An 18,098-nucleotide genomic window follows, 5' to 3' on the forward strand; every position below is an offset into this window, starting at 1 on the left:
TTTACTAATAAACAACTCATTAATTATATTTATTTAAATTTTTTTTAATATTTAATTACATAGTTTTGAAATCCACAAAAGTAATATTTATATAAAACTACAAAAGTTTACATTTCCTCCTTTAATTAAATATTATTATTCCAAACTTGCTAACGATAATCAAACTTGAAAGTACTCTTATAAAGATAAACTTTATATTTTACATTCATTTATCATTGAGTTTCAAAGTTAGGCCCAAAGTAAGGCCCATTCCACTTAGTATGATTCATGGACTAACGGTAACCCAAACTGGAGGAGGCAAGACGAAGAAAGAAGTTGCAGTGCGGTAAAGGCTGAGCTCGAAATAAAAAATGTGAGGAAAACATGGCTGCTTCATCGGAAAAGAGGGTAATCCGAGGCTTTTGATTTCTCCATCTTCCAACTCGAATATTCCGAAATCATGACCTTCCCAAGCATAATCCTTGCCTAATCTCACATAATCATCGCTGAAATAGATGCAATTTCCTTTACATTTTCTACTGTATTCATCAGCTGAGATGCATAGTGAGCTATTGCTTCCCAAGAAGATCATCTTATCCCCCAAGCTTTCCATATATCTCCACCCGCTTTCTTCTAATTTGTAAACCTCGAATCTCTCTGTTTTATACTCATAATCAGGAACTATTTTTCTGTACCTAGCAATCACTAACACTTCTTTTTCTTCATTGCAGCTCGCCAAGTACCATTGCCGTAATCTGATTTTCGGCGAAACCGGCGGCGGATCTGCGATATGAATCATAGAATTCGATTCCTCATCGAATACTGAAATTCTGCCGATTTGATCAACTGTGTAGAGTTTTCCTTCACGAAACAGCGCATCCTTGTAACGACGATGCGGATCTATGATTTTCCATTCGCTATCGTTCGATCTGCAGTACGCTAAATTTTCGTTGAATCCGTATATAACCGCCGCGATGAAAACGTTCGCCGTTGATGGATCGGCAGATAACACAGCTTTCACTATAAAAGTATCTCGGATATGGAGCTTTTCTCTCATGATGCAATTCTCGTTCAAGTTCCTGGAGTTCAAATACACCAAATCGGTGGGGAAAGTAGGGAAAGTAGACAATGAAGGAAGCTCAATTTTAGCTCTGGTTAAGGGATTCAAGAGGAAAATCGATGGAGTGTCTTCCACCATTATTAGCCATCCGTGGGATGATCCGCAGCAGCGCTTTTCCAAAGCTTCAGGCAATTCCAGAGAATACGTTTTCTCGTCGCCGACGTTATAAAACCCTCGATGGCCTGGGTTTTCTCGGTAGTACGGGAGTAACAGAAATGGAAGTTGAGATGAAAGATTGCGTGGTCTTTTTGCTATGGCTAAGTTCCATGACTTGCAAACAGCTCGAGTATAAAGATAATCGACGTAATCGGTATGTTTTCTTGCAATTTCTTGAAGTAATTCTGAGGGAAGATCAGCCCAATTGGACATTGTTTGTGTGTTTTCTTTTGGGGTTGGCCTATAAATTTATACAGTGTATCCTACAATCAAATCAAATCTAAAATCAGCTTGCTTGAAAAGGCAATCCCATTCAATTAATTAATTGGGTAGATAAGATAAGGCCTGAAGGATGGGCAAATGGAATACTACACTTGATGCCAAGTTATGCTTACATAAGAGAAACTGCTGCTGCTCACCACCGAATTAGAAAAGTATTATTGTCCTGTTCCATGAATTGGGTTCATCTAGAAACTTTTTTTTTTTTTTTTTTTGAAGAAAGAAACTATTCTCTTTTAGTATATACTTTTCGTGGTTCAGTGTATAGAAATAATTGAAAATCCGAAGTATTGATGTTTTTAATTTTTATTAGTTAGGGATGGTTTGTTTCGGTTTTTGGAGGAGCGTTTAGTATTTCATTTCAAACCGGATGAAATGTAGTATTTAATTAGGTTTATATAGCAGCAGCGTTTAATATTTTTATAAAAATTACAGTGTTCGTAACTTTTTACGAAAAATCTTTTTTTGGAGATTTTCATGAACAACTGCTTGTAGTTATTTACTATTGACAAAACATCCTTCTTATTTCCTGAAAATATATTTCTTCTTTAACTATTTCTATAACATCTAGAGAATAAAAAACTTAATTTTAATTTTTTTTGATTTATTTAGAATTTTTTTTTATCAATTTGTATAATATATTTTTTATTTTATAATTTATTTGTTTTGCTTAACTTAAAACATGTTCATATTAGACATTTTATAAATTAACAAAAACATTACGATATAATTTTATCAAACATAATAATTAAACATTTAATAACAAACAGCAAATAGCTTACTGCAACCGTAAACAGCTAATAGCAACAGCTATTAGCTAATAGTTGAACCAAACAGATCCTAAGTATTTGATATTTTTATTTTTATATATTAAGCAGTTTTTATGGAATCATTTAGTTAGGAGTGGCTTATATCAAGATAAAATGTCCAAGTAAATAGCGATTCTAAAAGATGATAATGGATGAATGAATAAATTGACTCTTGATGAGGGTATAAAGTTGATAAAAAAAATATATTAAACATATAATTGATCCAAATCGAGTTAAAAAAGCTCAAATCAAAGCAATGGGGATCATCAAATATCGTAATGAGAATGTTAATTTATGACATAGAGTTCAAAGAAATGATTGGAAGTCGTTGAAAGAATCAAAAGGTTCGAGATTTCAACGAAGAAAATAAAGGGTCGGAGAAACAACATCAGAAAGGATATAGGGTTCCTGGGTCAATGATCGACCTATGGATCATTAACCCATGACCCAAGCGTCATCCTGGACGACTTTGTGGTGGGGTTAAATGTCCAACCAAATTTCTTTGGGAAAATTACACAGAAATTCATCTTTTAAAAACTATTTACAACTATATCAAGTCATAATTTTGAATTATGTCAAACTATTAAAATCAGTACTTTTAATATATTTTAAAGATTAGAATTTATAAATTAGAAGTCTAGAATATATTTTCTAGGGTTTATGATTTATGAATTGGAGTCTAGATTTTTTAAATTATGATGTAAAATCAGAATATATAGAGAATAATGACATATTAAGAATTAAGTTTGGTGATATGACTTAGTTGTAATTTTGTACTTAATTATGATATTCATGTAATTGACCCAATTTCTTTTTCCTTTCCTTGTCTTGAATGGACCATCTCTTATGCTTCTTTAATTACATTTTCGACAACCCTTTCTATATTTAGGTTTTGCGTGTTTGTCAGAAAATGTTATGCAGAAAAATATTTTCATGATTTTTTGGTAATTGTTTATTTAGAAAAATTAATCAACGGAAAATTTTAGGTTAGTCAACAGGAAAATTTGAAAAAAAAAAGTGAGGAAAATGTTTTACCATTTTGAAAAGAGCAATACATTTTTCTAAACTTTTGGAACCGTTCATTTCTGCCAATTTGAAAATAGCAGTCACCCACAATTTTTTCATGTTTTTCACTGTTGTAGTTAAATACTGAAAATATTTTATTTTGCAACACAAAATTTTCTCTTAACTAATGTTTTTTAGAAACAAACGAGAACTTAGTTTTTTTAAAATTTTCTATTATTATTTTAATTTTATTATCTTTTATTTTATTTTCTTACTTAATTACAATCATACCATTATGGATGACAATGGGTAGGGTACATCGTGGGTAGTGTCAATCCTAAACTCTTACCCGTTTATTTTTTAGTTACACGTACCCATCCCATTACCCTAACATCTATAGTTTTTGCATCCAATACCCATCCCATTTAACATAAAAGCGAAGGCCATGATACGGAGATTGCAAACAACTAGCTGCGGAACTGAATAAAATGGCCGAAGCAGGAAAATTGGATAGATTTTTGAAAAATGCAATCAAATCAAAGGATTCGAAAGGCAAACAACATGAAAAAAGGGCTCCCCGTGGAGTCATTAATGTCATTGCCGGAGGGCCAAGGAAGATCGTTCAGTAAAACGATGGAGAATTCATAAAGATCAGGAATAAATAGCCGAATCAAAGTTTGAGTTTTCTTTCGGCAACTTCGCGCGACATGCAGACGATGTATTGGTCATTGAAATTTTGCTGGAGGAATTCAAGGTTCGTAGGGTATTCATCGATACCGAAAGCTCCGTCAATATTAGTACTCGTAAGGCCTACAATGCATTATGTCTCTATTACCATAGGCTTGTTCCAACTCTGTCGTCATTGGTGGAGATATCAAGACATTCGGTATGTCTTTCTACAAGAGCCTGAAAGGAGTAAAAAACTTTGAATGGACGGCTGGATGTCAAATGTCCTTCGAACAATTAAAGAGCTGTCTTGCTTCGCCTCCATTACTTAGTCGACCCGGAACATTGTATTTGTATATAAGTGTGGCCGAAGATTCAATTAGCATGGTCTTAATTTGAGAGGAGGGGACGAAGCAATTCCCTGTGTATTATATAGTAGAGTTTTAAAGGATGTGGAGGTTAGATATTTGAAGCTTGAAAAGCTTGCTTTTGGTGTGGTTATTGCTGCACAGAAATTAAGGCATTATTTTCATAGTCATTCTATTGTTGTCAGAACTGATATGCCTTTAAGGAAGTTTCTGTAGAGTCGGAAACATTGGGGAGAATTGTTGAATGAGCCTTGAAGTTAACAGAATTTGACATCCGATTCCAAAAGAAAATGGTCTTATCCTAAAGATTTCGGAAGTTTGGGAAATCTTCGTCGATGCTAGCTCAAACAAGGATGGGGTAGACATTGGAGTTTTTGTACAAGGACCCAATGGAATCAAACTTCGGTATGCTGCAACATTAGATTTTATTGCATCCAACAATGTAGCTAAATATGAAGCTTTACTTCATGGGCTTCGAATCCTTCACATCATAAAGCTGGACATAGCTATTTTAAAGAGTGACTCTAAGCTCGTGGTCTGTCAATCTGAAAACTATGAAGCTCATATTGACGCAATGAAGGAATATTTGACTATGATCAAAACATGGTTGCAAGAAGGAAAGTTTGAAGGCTGAAGTCTAGAAATTCAGTGAATCCCAAGGGAGGAGAATGAGGAGGCTGATCACTTGGCAAATCTAGCTTCGACCCCAAACAGATCTCATTTAGGTTCTTCTCACATTGAATGAATTTCCATGGCCAGTATTAACCAGGAAGAGATCTTAGTAATTGACTTGACAAAAGAATGGTTTTTTTCCAATTTTTTTTTTATCTTACCACATGTACTCTTCCTGAAGATAAAAATGAGCAAATAAAAGTCTTGAGAAAAGCAGGGAAATATTCAGTAATCGAAGATATAGAAGGAGTGGTTTTTAATTAAAAGGTAAAAATATATTCTTAAGATACAAATGAATTGAGTAATACAATTTTAATCCAAGTTGATAAACTAATTTTCTTGATAAATTTTTTTAATTATTATATTTATATGAAAATTCAGTATATCAAATAAAAGAATAGATGTGCATATTATATTATAGGAAATGGCAAAAATATATTATTTTCATACAACCCTGGACCGTGATAGTATTACTGTAATTAAAGAGGTGTTGTTTATTTTCATTTTTTTTTTCATGTCTTCATTTAAAAAAAAAAAAAAAATTTACATGTTTGGTTATATATCTCTTTTTTACTTTTTTTTATACATGAAAAGTAGCGTTTCATAAAACTATGAATTCCTATTTTTTAGAAAAGCAGTTTTTTCCAACAACTGCAACATCAAATCGTAGATAACCAGACTGATCCTAACTTATATATATAAATCTTAAACCCAATTTTTTTAATGAAATCGATTGGTGCCTTATAATCCTGTACGGACGAACTTTACATTGAGAGGTATATGGCTGGACCAATTTGGGTATGACATTTACTGCATGATTTATTAATGAAGTATAAGAAGGGATAATTACTAATCTAACCCAATGAAGGACCCCACTTTACATATCTAACCCACCTTCCTTTCATTTTACCAAATTAGACAAATAAACCCATTTTGGACAAAACTACCCTTGTTCTCATATAACAACCATCTCCTCTTTCCCTTTCATTTACTTTCACATTCTCACAGCAAAATTCATCAACTCAACCCAAGATCTAAAGACATCCATACCCCATTCAAATTCATGTAAGTATCATTCCTTCATTTTTCATTCACATTACTAGAAATACACAGTTGGTATGCGAATACATTTGCTTGAATCTTGACATTTTCCGATTCCTCCATTGTCTCCTATGTGTCGCATTCTGATGCTCAAATGCGACACAGAGAATCAAATGCGACAAGGACTAACATATAGCTTGTCGCATTCATATCCATGTCGCATTTGCGGTCGCATTTGGCGGTCGCATTTGATGTAGCATGTCGCATTTGGCCGTCGCATTTTGGTATAGCTTGTCGCATTTGAGTCGCATTTTGGTGTATCATGTCGCATTTGAGTCGCATTTTGGTGTATCATGTCGCATTTGAGCATCATTTACATATGAATTGGCTTTATTATGTTTTGATCACGTGTCCATTTTACTAAATGTAGAAGTATGTCAACCAAAGAGAGGTGTACGTGTTTTTTTATCTTGGAACGGACTGTGGACCACAGAAGGAACTGTGATGACATACGTGGGTGGTAAAGCGAAGTTGTTGGTTTTGCCAACAGATATTGACTTGCAAAAGTTGAAAGAGAAAGTTTATGGTGCACTTCGCGTTGACTCAACCTCGTATGATCTCCAAATGTCCATGCAGGCGACATATGGTCCAAATAAACTGCGTGGTGGGATAACAGATATTGATGACGATGAAGATGTCATGGGATTCATAGAGTATTGCCGAATGAATCCGACCGATTTGTTTCCATTGTATGTTACTCTAAACATGCGAACAATACAAGCTTCAGCATTGCGACCTAACAAGGATGGACATGTTGGTCAAAGCAAACCAACGGAAGTAGTAAGTAATGATCCCACCATCGAATTGGATGCTCCTATACATGGTAAGGATGACAACGATTGTGGAAATGGTATCGATGATTATATGAATAATGATAATCATGATCATTATGATGAGCATTATGATAATGATTATTGTTGCGATAATGGTGACAATGTGGAGAATGAAGATACCACTCAGAATGAAATTCCTTTTAAAAGTGTTCATGAAACAGTTAAGCAATCTGAATGCGTCCAACGTATCCCATATGAGGATGGCGATGAAGATAGAATGAAAAGGATGACTGATCCGTTTCGATGGTGTCCAAAGCCATGCGATGCGCCCGTGAATATGATTGCACCTAAACAATCAAACGGAGGTACTACTTTGAGGGTCAATGATATATTTTCAAACAAAGTTGAATTGCAAGATTCACTTGGAAAATATGCAATTGAAAATTCGTTTGAATGGAAGGTTTACAAATCAAACAAGTCTTTGTTTGAGGTGAAATGTAAGGATGTGGGCAAATGTAAATGGAGGGCTAGAGGGATCGTCATTCCAGGTTCTAATTTGTTCAGGCTTTCAAGAATAGATGGTATGGACATGCACGCTTGTGGGAGAGATCAGATATGTCCGCACCATAGGCAAGCGGGGAAACGTGTTGCAGGGATACTACTCCGAAGCAGGTTTGATTTGGAAAATCGGGTGCATCGACCAAAGGATATTGTTTTCGATTTTGAACGAGATTTTTCCGTTAATCTCTCTTATATGCAAGCTTGGAGAGCAAGACACTGGGCATTGGAAGCACAAAGTGGTTCGCCGGAGGAATCGTTCATGTTGTTGCCGGACTACTGTGAGATGTTGAAAAGTACAAATCCGGGTACCGTGACACATATCGAGACAGATGATGATGATCAATTTAGATTTTTCTTTATGGCTATGGGTGCATCATTGAGAGGTTTTAAACTACATATTCGACTTGTCATTGCCGTTGATGGAACTTTTCTAAAAGGTAAATATCCCGGCATATTATACATTGCAGTTGGTATTGATGCGAACAAAATGATCTTTCCTGTTGCATTTGGAGTTGGACCGAAAGAAAGTAATGAATCATGGCTCTGGTTTTTCAATAAATTGAAAGAGTGTCTGAATGATGTTGAAGATCTAGCCATTATATCAGATCGGAACCAAAGCATTATACATGCAGTTAGTTTGGTTTTTCCTAATGCTGTTCACGGGGTGTGCGCTCGTCATCTGCAACAAAATGTTAAGGCCAAATTTCATGGAATTCGTAAGATAGATGAGGCGTTTTGGAAATGTGCAAAATCCTATCGGGTATCTGATTTTGAGGAATCCTTTGCAACACTTCGTTCACTACATTCCGGTGTTGCCGAATATTTACTGCAAGCTGGAAAAGAGAAATGGTCCCGTGCATTCTTCTGTGGTCGTCGGTATAACATTATCACAACGAATGTCGCAGAATCATTCAACGCGTTAATGGTGGAGGCTAGACGTCTACCAATCACAATGTTGGTTGAGTTCATACGCATGACACTACAAAAATGGTTTTACGAGAGACGTACAGAAGCAGGTTATAAACGTGTATTTTATTTTATTTTATTTTATTTATACATACGTAATTATTTACGAGATTAATATGTTTCTGCAGAAGAACGTGTGGGCTATTTGGCAAGGAAGCCGGAAGAAAAGATGATAAAGCGTGTAGGGGCAGCGATACGTTGTTCATATTTCCCTGTGGATAATCACACCTTTCAAATCGGTGATCGGATTAAGGGTGGACTTGTTGATTTAAATGCAGGAACATGTACGTGTAGGAAATGGCAACTAGCCCAATTTCCATGTGAACACGTATGCAAAGTTGCTTCCAAACATAGGATGGATAACGCCTATAGGTGGGTGCATCGCTACTACACCAACGAGTCACTTAAGTTGGCATGGGGTGAGTCGATATATCCACTTGGTCATCAATCAGAATGGAAAGTGAACGAGAATCCTATGAAAGTGCTTCCTCCCAAGAAGGAGGGGCGGTCTGCTGGTCGACCAAAAGGTCAAAAAAGAAGGCCATCCGTGGGTGAAGATGTAATTCGCACAAGGTGTAGCAGATGCGGAAGCATCGGTCATAATCGTTTGAATTGTCCATCCATGCTTCCAAACATTACTCGGCTTCCTAGTGTAATCTCAAGTTCAGCAAGTTGTTCTAACACTACTACCTCGAAGCATTTATGATCGAGTTCATTAATATCATTTGTCTTTAGCATGTGCTTGTTTTAATACTGTATGATTCTATTGGGGACAAACAAATTTATCTTGTATTTGACGCGACAATACTTTAGCTTGTGTGAATACTTCGTGTCGCATTTGAGCGTATTCCATTCAAATGCGACAAGGTTTACAACAATCATAGTCGCATTTGTGTGTTGAATGCGCACAAATGCGGTTCAGCAAATTCCTTGTGTGAATACTTCGTGTCGCATTTGAGCGCATTCCATTCAAATGCGACAAGGTTTATAACAATCCTAGTCGCATTTGAGTGTTGAATGCGCTCAAATGCGGTTCAGCAAATTCCTTGTGTGAATACTTCTTGTCGCATTTGAGCGCATTCCATTCAAATGCGACAAGGTTTATAACAAATATTACATAAATATTACATATATAACAAGATCATGAATCAGATTACAATATCATTTGAAGTCTAACAAACGTCCATGAAACAACTCAACCGTAAGTCGTAAACGAAAGAAAGTGCCATCCGTAGAATTGTATGGATATACATAAGAGTCGTCATGCGGGAGATCATGTAATCCACTTAAGAATTGTGCGTTTATGCAAGTCCAAACGCCACAGTCATTTGAGCCGGACATTTGTTGTGGCACCCCTGGAACTCTACTCCAAGTGATCATCCGTCGCACATTTTCCCGTCCATCTACGAAATAGCCACTCAATTCCATTACTCTAACAATGACTTGCAAGGGTGTTTGGAGGACCGCATCCAAAGGTTGCTCCGACATGTTTGATACAAGACTGTCATAGATATATAAGTGCATAGACCGCAACTCTAACACTCCTATGATCCAGTGCTCTTCTTGTAATTTATCGGAATAAACACTCTCTTCACTGTGTGCCAAGGGCGTACAAAATTATCTGCATCACCTTTTACTCTTCGTACGAAATAGTCTTCACTATCCCACCCCGGTTCATTGAACCCCCTCACAAACATGGCTTGGCACATACATCCAAAAAAGTCAGTATCAACAGTAGTCCATTTTGCAGACACATCAGTTTGTACTGACTGTCGTCTCAGTAAATACAGCCAACCATTGATATGCTACAACAAGATTATGTAAACATTTAATACAGTAAAAGTCACATAATTACAAATGAATAGGATATTGGATTGATTAATGTTACCTCATTCCAGATATACGTCCCCACATCCCGAAGTGTATTGAAAATTTTTGCATCTAAACTGTACATTTCTAAACCTTTCAAACGTATTCCCTCAGTTGATTCAGGCCCGTTGATCCACGCTTCTAGCTCCTCTATCAAACATGCATCTATTCGGTGGCGCTGATCATCAACATTACAAATAGCTGGTCTTTCCTCAAATCCGGACTTGATTTGGCCACCATATAATGCTACTAGATCGGTGTACTTTAATGGATCGGTCCACGGCGAATTCAAATACTTGCTAACCTTAGCAACCCGTTTACCTTTTCCACGTGCTGCTCCTTTTCCACGTGCTGCTCCTTTTCCTCTAACTGTGCCTCCACCTCGGGTTGGAACTATACCTCCTCGAGTATTTTCCTTATCTTCATCTTTCCCGGTCCCTCTACCTTGATCTTCTTTTGGAGCAACCACCTACAAAGGAAAAACATGGTAATGAATAATTCATCCTTGAAGCTGTAATTCAACATCTTGTCGCATTGAAGAGAAATGCGCTCCAATACAACAAGCTATAGTGCAACATCTTGTCGCATTAGAGAGGAATGCGCTCCAATGCGACAAGCTATAATGCAACATCTTGTCGCATTAGAGAGGAATGCGCTCCAATGCGACAAGCTATAATGCAACATCTTGTCGCATTAGAGAGGAATGCACTCCAATGCGACAAGCTATAATGCAACATCTTGTACCTCTTGCGCATATGTATAAATTCAACCAACTTGTACCTCTTGCTGCAACTTTGGTGCCACTTTCTCAAGCACAGAATCATCAAGATGGACAACCTCATCTACTTGCGCAACTTCCTCGGGCACAGAATCGTCTAGTACGACAATAACATTCTCAACCTCCTCATTGCCCTTGGTCAAATCATCTTGAACCATGGCTGCCTCTTGTTCCTTTCCATCTTTCATCGGCTCCTCTTGAACCATAGCTGCCTCTTGTTCCTTTCCATCTTTCATCGGCTCCTCTTGGACCATCGGCTCCTCCCGAACTTTACTGGTCTCAGCCTCCTCATTCTCCACATTAGCATTGGGTCGACCCATCGCCTTTAATTCTTTTATATCCCCCTCAATCAATGATACTCGTTCATCTAGGTTGCCCACCCTACTGTCGACCTTGCTAAATTGTCCATTGCACCACCTATGATGCCTATCAAGCACATCCGTTAGAACTTTTTGAAGTTGTTTTATCTTGGTCGTTTGTGACCATGATGCAATGATATATCTATCAACTTCATCATCTCCTTCCTCACCACCCTCTTCATCATCACCTCCATCACCTCCATCACCTCCCTCTTCATCATCACCCTCCTCATCATCCCCCTCCTCCTCATCACCTTCCTCCTCCCCATCACCTTCCTCTTCCTCAGCTTCAACCTTCTCCTTACCTTTCATTATTGGGGCAAATATTGCATTTATATCAGCTTCCCGTCCTTCAACATGGTCCACCAAATACGTGTACCAATCGAACTCTTTCTCATCATCCTCAACCACAAGACGCGCGTCTGGAGGATCAGCAACCTTACATTGCAAAAAATAAAAATAGCAATGTATTGGTAAACAAATACAAAATAAAGAGAAACATACAAATCTCATTCCACTTACAGAAAACGTTTCTCTGATTGCTTTGTTTGATGTGACTATTCTCTGGGTCCATCTCAGCAAGCGTGGAAGTGGGTTGCCACTTCTCATCGTGTAATATGCATGAGTCACATTCCACAACTCAAGAATCCAAGTCTGCAAATAAGAGGTATCCCTTGATAAGAATTATAACATTGTCGCATTCCATTTGAATGCGCTCGAATGCGACAAGGTTAGAACCCAATCTTGTCGCATTCCATTTGAATGCGCTCGAATGCGACAAGGTTTACAACCCAATCATGTCGCATTATATTTGAATGCGCTCCAATGCGACAAGGTTAGCAACCCAACCTTGTCGCATTTGAGCGCATTCAACACTAAATGCGACACAGATGCAAATTTGGTAATCGCATTCGGGCGCATTCATACACCAAACATATATACACAAATCATACCTGGAATACGTGTGCAAATCCGATAAGTTGATATAGAACACGATTCATATTTCCCGCTGCACTTGCCTCTAATTGCTTCAGTCTTTTGCTAATGGCCCAGTCCAAGAACCTATATGTCTCCTCCCAAGCCAACGTCCCCCATGGAAACTCATTAAACAGTCTTGGATAATCTGCAAGATCCAAAACCCAATCCTTTGCATGCCTCTCGTTAGCATTATCCAATACATTGCCATGCACAAAGTACAACATGGCAATCATCACAGCATCTTGGTTAAATCTGTCAATCGCATCCTTCTTCTTCCATTGTACACTTTGCAAAACTTCCAAGAAGTTAATTGTCGTTATTGTCTGGTATTGCTTGAAGTACTTATTTCGCAACCTATGCGGCATCTCTAATTCATACATTCTTTCCATGAATTCCCCAATGTTTACCCTAAACCTTAAACCACTTATCAAGCCAAACTCCCAATCTCCAAACCGCATATCAACTCCCCTCACCCTGAACCACATCTCCCTGTGTTTCCTTTCTTTATGTTTAATCTCCCGTGATAGGACATGATGCACTATTCCAGAAGAGAAACTAGCAACCTTCATATCCAAATATTGACCAAAACATGTTTTTCTATACATTTCTAACTGCTTTTCACTTAAATACTTCTTTATCATGACCCCAGAATCCACGTTAAACCTCACTGTTACTTGAGCATCCGAATTAACCGCCTTGGGATATTTGAAAATGGAACTATGTTTTCTCTTTTTAGATTCACTGGGATCATGCTGTAACAATTTTAAACATACACACATTAAATTCTCTAACAAAACTGACATATTCTATGTATAAGTCTTACAATCATGTCGCATTCGTCTGTGAATGCGCTCAAATGCGACAATGTTTCAGGGTGTAGATTGTCACATTTGAGCGCATTTAGGTAATAAATGCGACAGTTTAATGGAATGGCTCGTCGCATTTGTCGCATTTAGGTAACAAATGCGACACTATGTTCACGTATAATTCCTTGTCGCATTTGAACGCATTTAGGTAACAAATGCGACCATATTTACATACAGTTAACATACAAGCGCATTCGAGCGCATTTAATCTTCATTAATGGCGGTAACAACAGGGAAGAAGATGATGCATGCTTACCTTATGCTTCGTCCGTCCTTCCTCTTCGCTTGCCGCCGCCGCCGTCGCCTTCCGTTTTCTCGCCATAACTTCCGCGCGCAGAAGAACGAAACGGGAACTGGTGTCGAGGTAGGAGATGAAAATAAAAATGAAAATGTAGAGAAGAACAACCCAGCTTATATATAGTGATGAGTTCAAAACGTAAAATGCAGTTGAAACTAACTGAAACTGAAGAAGATGAACCACAATGAAGTTGAATGGGAAAGGTCAGGTGAGGAAGTCGAAGTGGAAGCAGCGGTAGGTAGGAGATGAACCTTCAAACTAAAATAAGGGTAGTTTTGTCCAAAATGGGTTTATTTGTCTAATTTGGTAAAATGAAAGGAAGGTGTGTTAGATATGTAAAGTGGGGTCCTTCATTGGGTTAGATTAGTAATTATCCCGTATAAGAATAGGTGTGTGAATGTAATTAGGAATATGATATCTGTCTAATTTAAGATATAATAAAGTACTAAATGTGAATATTAGCTACTATCATCCACCTAATCTCAAAGTTAAAATGGAAACCAATGCAAGAGTAGTCAGCCATTATTTTACTTTTTAGAAAGCAAACATATTAAATTAAACAAAGCAAAATTAACAATTACCAGAAAAGGTAGGAAAAGTGCATCCCTTGGTTGAGCAGAAATACAAAATATATACCAAAAAAAAAAACGAAAAAACTCAAATCCAATATAACAAGGGGCGTTTGGTTTGGGAGGAAAGGGTAAGGGAAATGGGAGGTTTCATTCCATTTGTTGGTGTTTGTTTTGCTAATTCAATGATTCCCTTTGCCCCTTTTTAGTTTTGTGTTTACCCCTAACTCCTCTAACCCATTCCCCACTTCCCCCTAAGGTTTTCTATTCCCTTTCCCCTCTCTTTCTAATTTAAACTTCTACACTCCTTATAAAATTTTACTTTACTCTCTATTTTATTTTTTTATTTTTATTTTGGTCTCTATATTTTTTATTTTTACATTTCTTTATGTTTTTGGATTAATTTCATTTTCGTTATATATTTTTAATTTTTTTACTCAAAAAATATTTTTGACTAAATTTTACTTTTTTTTACTAAATTTTACTTTTTTTTTATTTTTGTTTAATCCTTGTATTTATTTATATTTTTTTATCACTAGATTAATTTCACTTTTGATCCTTATACTTATTTATTTTTACCTTTTTACCTTGAAAAATAATTTTGATTTGTATGAACTTTATATTATTAAGGGTAGCAAGTGAGTGGCGTTTTGGATTGTTTGAGATTATATATGAAATTATTTTACGTTTTATGGAAACTATAGTAAAAGAGTTGAATTTTTTTTTTATTACATATGAAGTTAAAAAAAATAGTTTTGATTCCCTATTTGAACCAAACATCCACAAAAGGAATGGAGTGGAATTGCATTCCCTTTCCTAAGCATATCCAAACACATAGGGGTATGAATACTTATTCCTTTTCTTTCCTTTAGTTTCCCTTTCTTGATTCATTTTCCCTTACTCATTATGAACCAAACGCCCCCTAAAGAAATAATAAAAAATGAAATGAAAGCATCATCAAATAAATATTTCTTATGAGTTTAACAAAGCAACAAATAGAATGTTCTAAATAAGATAACAAATTGATACAATTGAAAGACACGGAGAAAAAACAAAACTTAAGTTGCCATGCAAAGGCAAAAAAAAATAAAATATAAAAATACTCCTAACTCCTAACGTTTATAATTAGGATTTTATCTATGACATTTAAAATGGTGCGATTTTATCCCTAATATTAATAGTTAAGAGTAATTTTATTCATAATGTTTGAGAAATAATTTATCAAACTGTATTCTCGGAATCTTGTCATCTACAATTCACATATGAGTCATTTTATCAGTCATTAGTAAAAAAATTATAAACATATGATTAGATGTGAAAAAATTTAAAAAAATTAAAAATACATTGTCTATATACGAGTTGGACAAAAAAAATTCAAAATATTTTGCCAAATTTATCAATATTAATCTTTAATTCTATTATTAAATCATAGAAAATAAGATTTTTTTGAAACGAACTAATATGCAATTGATGCAAAATAAGAAACAAAATATCCGTATTTTATAATAACGTCTGAAATTGACTCAACTTACCAACGTTAGGGTATTGCTCTTGGCTGCCAATAATAGAGGTAAAATTATATCATTTTAGACGTTAGGGGTAAAATTGCTACTGGCTATAATGTTAGGGTTATTTTGCACTTTATCCCTTAATTCAATCATTCTTTTTAGGGTTAAGGTGCAAAAATACCCCTAATATTTTGGATCAGGAGCAATTTTACCTCTAACCTCTAAAATGGTGAAATTTATCCCTAATGTTGGAAGTCAAGAGCAATTTTACCCCTAACGTTGATAAATTGGGTCAATTTGAAAAATAATTCATCAAACTGTCTCGCTCATGAATCTTGTCATCTACACTTCACACATACGTTATTTTATTAGTAGCAAATCACAAACATATGTTGGGATGTGAAAAAAATAAGAAAAATATACTGTCTTTTGTACGAATTAGACAAAAAAAATTCAAAAAATTCACCGAATTTATAAATATTAATCTTCAATTTTATTATTAAATTACAAAAAAAAAATTATATCCTTTTTTTAGAACAAATTGGTATGCAATTGGTGCAAAACAAAGAAAAAAAATAACTGTATTTTAGAATAGTGTCTGAAATTGATCCAATTTATCAACGTTAGCGGTAAAATTGCTTTTAGCTACAAACATTAGGGGTAAAATTGCATAATTTTAGACGTTAAGGGTAAAATTGCTCCTGATCCAAAACGTTAGAGGTATTTTTGCACCTTAACCTTTCTTTTTAACTTTTTAGCTTTGTTTTACCCCTAACTCCTCTAATCTTATTTCCCAATCCCCCTAAGGTTTTTTATTCTCTTTCCACTCTCTTACTAACTTGAAATTCTACTCTCATAAAATTCTACTTTACTCTCTATTTTACATTTTAATTTTTATTTTGATCCATATATTTTTAGATTAATTTCACTTTTGATACTTGTACTTGTATATTAATTTTTTTTTCCTCAAAAACTATTTTAAACTAAATTTTACTTATTTTTTTTGTTTTGATCCTTGTACTTATTTATTTATACTTTTTTATCCCTAGATTAATTTCACTTTTCATCCCTATACTTATTTATTTTTACTTTTTTACCCTGAAAAATAATTTGAATTCTTATATAATATTAATAGAGACACATATATGTATAGAAATTGTTGTTAAAAACACAACTATGGTTTATTACCTCATTTGAACTAAACAACCACAAAATGAATCAGGTGTATATCATTACATTTGTGGAACTGAAACAAACAGATAAGAGAATTTACAGTCATTCCATTCATTCTCATTGTTTCCCTTTCTTGACTTCATTCCATTACTTATGCACGAGCCAAATGCCCCCTAGGTGTTTTTAAAGCGGTGTTTGTCTTTTATACCTGAAAAACAGAAAAAAAAGGGATAAGATTGTATTGATTGAATTAAAACATTATAATAATGAAAAAATTTCTCAAAAAGAAGTTGTGTATTGTGAAACATGTAGAATATTTTTTTCTTGAAGAAATGAAACATGGAATATATAATCCAAATTATATGAATATTTGAATATGATAATTATTTTAAAATAAAAGTATATGTGATTTAAAAAAGAAGGGAGTAATTAATAAAATGCATAGAGAAAAGAAATAAAGTGGTGTTTTGAAAAGAAAAGAATAGTGAAGGAAGGGGCAGAAGAGAGAAATAAATGAGGGAATCTTTGTTAGAAGAAGAGCAGTCATTCTTGTTAATAAATGCAAAACGAATGCTTTCCGCTTCCTCTGTCACAGTATTTACTCCTTTACCCATCCTCCCATCCTCTCATATTTACTTCTCTCAACTACCCTTTTGTATTTTTTTTAACATTGTTAATAAATAAATATTCTCCCACCCTCCAAAAGTTCGAAAAAAAAAAAGAAGAAAGAACATTATTCTATTTTGGCAAAAAAAAAAAACATCATTAGCCTTCTGATCTTTCAGTTTTTGGTTCATTAAGCTCTTGATTTTTTATTTGGATACATTAAGTCCGTAATCATTTATTTTTTATCTCATTAAGCCATTGATGACCAAAAAAAGTAATTTTGAACATAAAATTCGGTTAACAGACTGTTATTCATTGTACTTGCATTCGAATTTTGTATTTTTTAATTGTTTGAAAGTAATTTTGGATGTGTAATGTGTGTATAGGAAAACTGTACAAACCTTGATTCAAACTGTAAAAAATATTTGTGGTGAATCTCTTAGCCTAGTGGTTGAGAGCTTATCTATGACTAGAGAGGTCATGAGTTCGAATTACATCCGGGTTTGGTGGAGATTTTTCTTTCTTCTTTAATGTAAGCGTATTGTGCGTAATTTAAAAAAAAAAACTGTAATTTTTTTTTTTAATAATTTCAAATACAGATGAAGTTAATAACGTATTTTTAATAAAATTAAATGTTCA

General features: G+C 35.0%; 1 protein-coding gene across 1 annotated transcript; it reads right to left on the bottom strand.

Moving 5' to 3' along the window:
• Window positions 1–71: 71 nt before the first annotated feature.
• LOC136200916 (F-box protein SKIP23-like) lies at window positions 72–1,603 on the bottom strand. Its single transcript, XM_065991421.1, has one exon. It carries the CDS (start codon window positions 1,466–1,468, stop codon window positions 266–268), a length of 1,203 nt encoding a protein of 400 aa, XP_065847493.1. The 5' UTR covers window positions 1,469–1,603; the 3' UTR covers window positions 72–265.
• Window positions 1,604–18,098: the final 16,495 nt, after the last annotated feature.

Source organism: Euphorbia lathyris, chromosome 7, assembly GCF_963576675.1.
Source record: "Euphorbia lathyris chromosome 7, ddEupLath1.1, whole genome shotgun sequence".
NCBI classification, from domain to species: Eukaryota; Viridiplantae; Streptophyta; class Magnoliopsida; order Malpighiales; family Euphorbiaceae; genus Euphorbia; species Euphorbia lathyris.

Excerpts from the sequence above, each read along its gene's own strand:
- LOC136200916 (XM_065991421.1), bottom strand. The coding sequence starts at position 1,468 with ATGTCCAATTGGGCTGATCTTCCCTCAGAATTACTTCAAGAAATTGCA.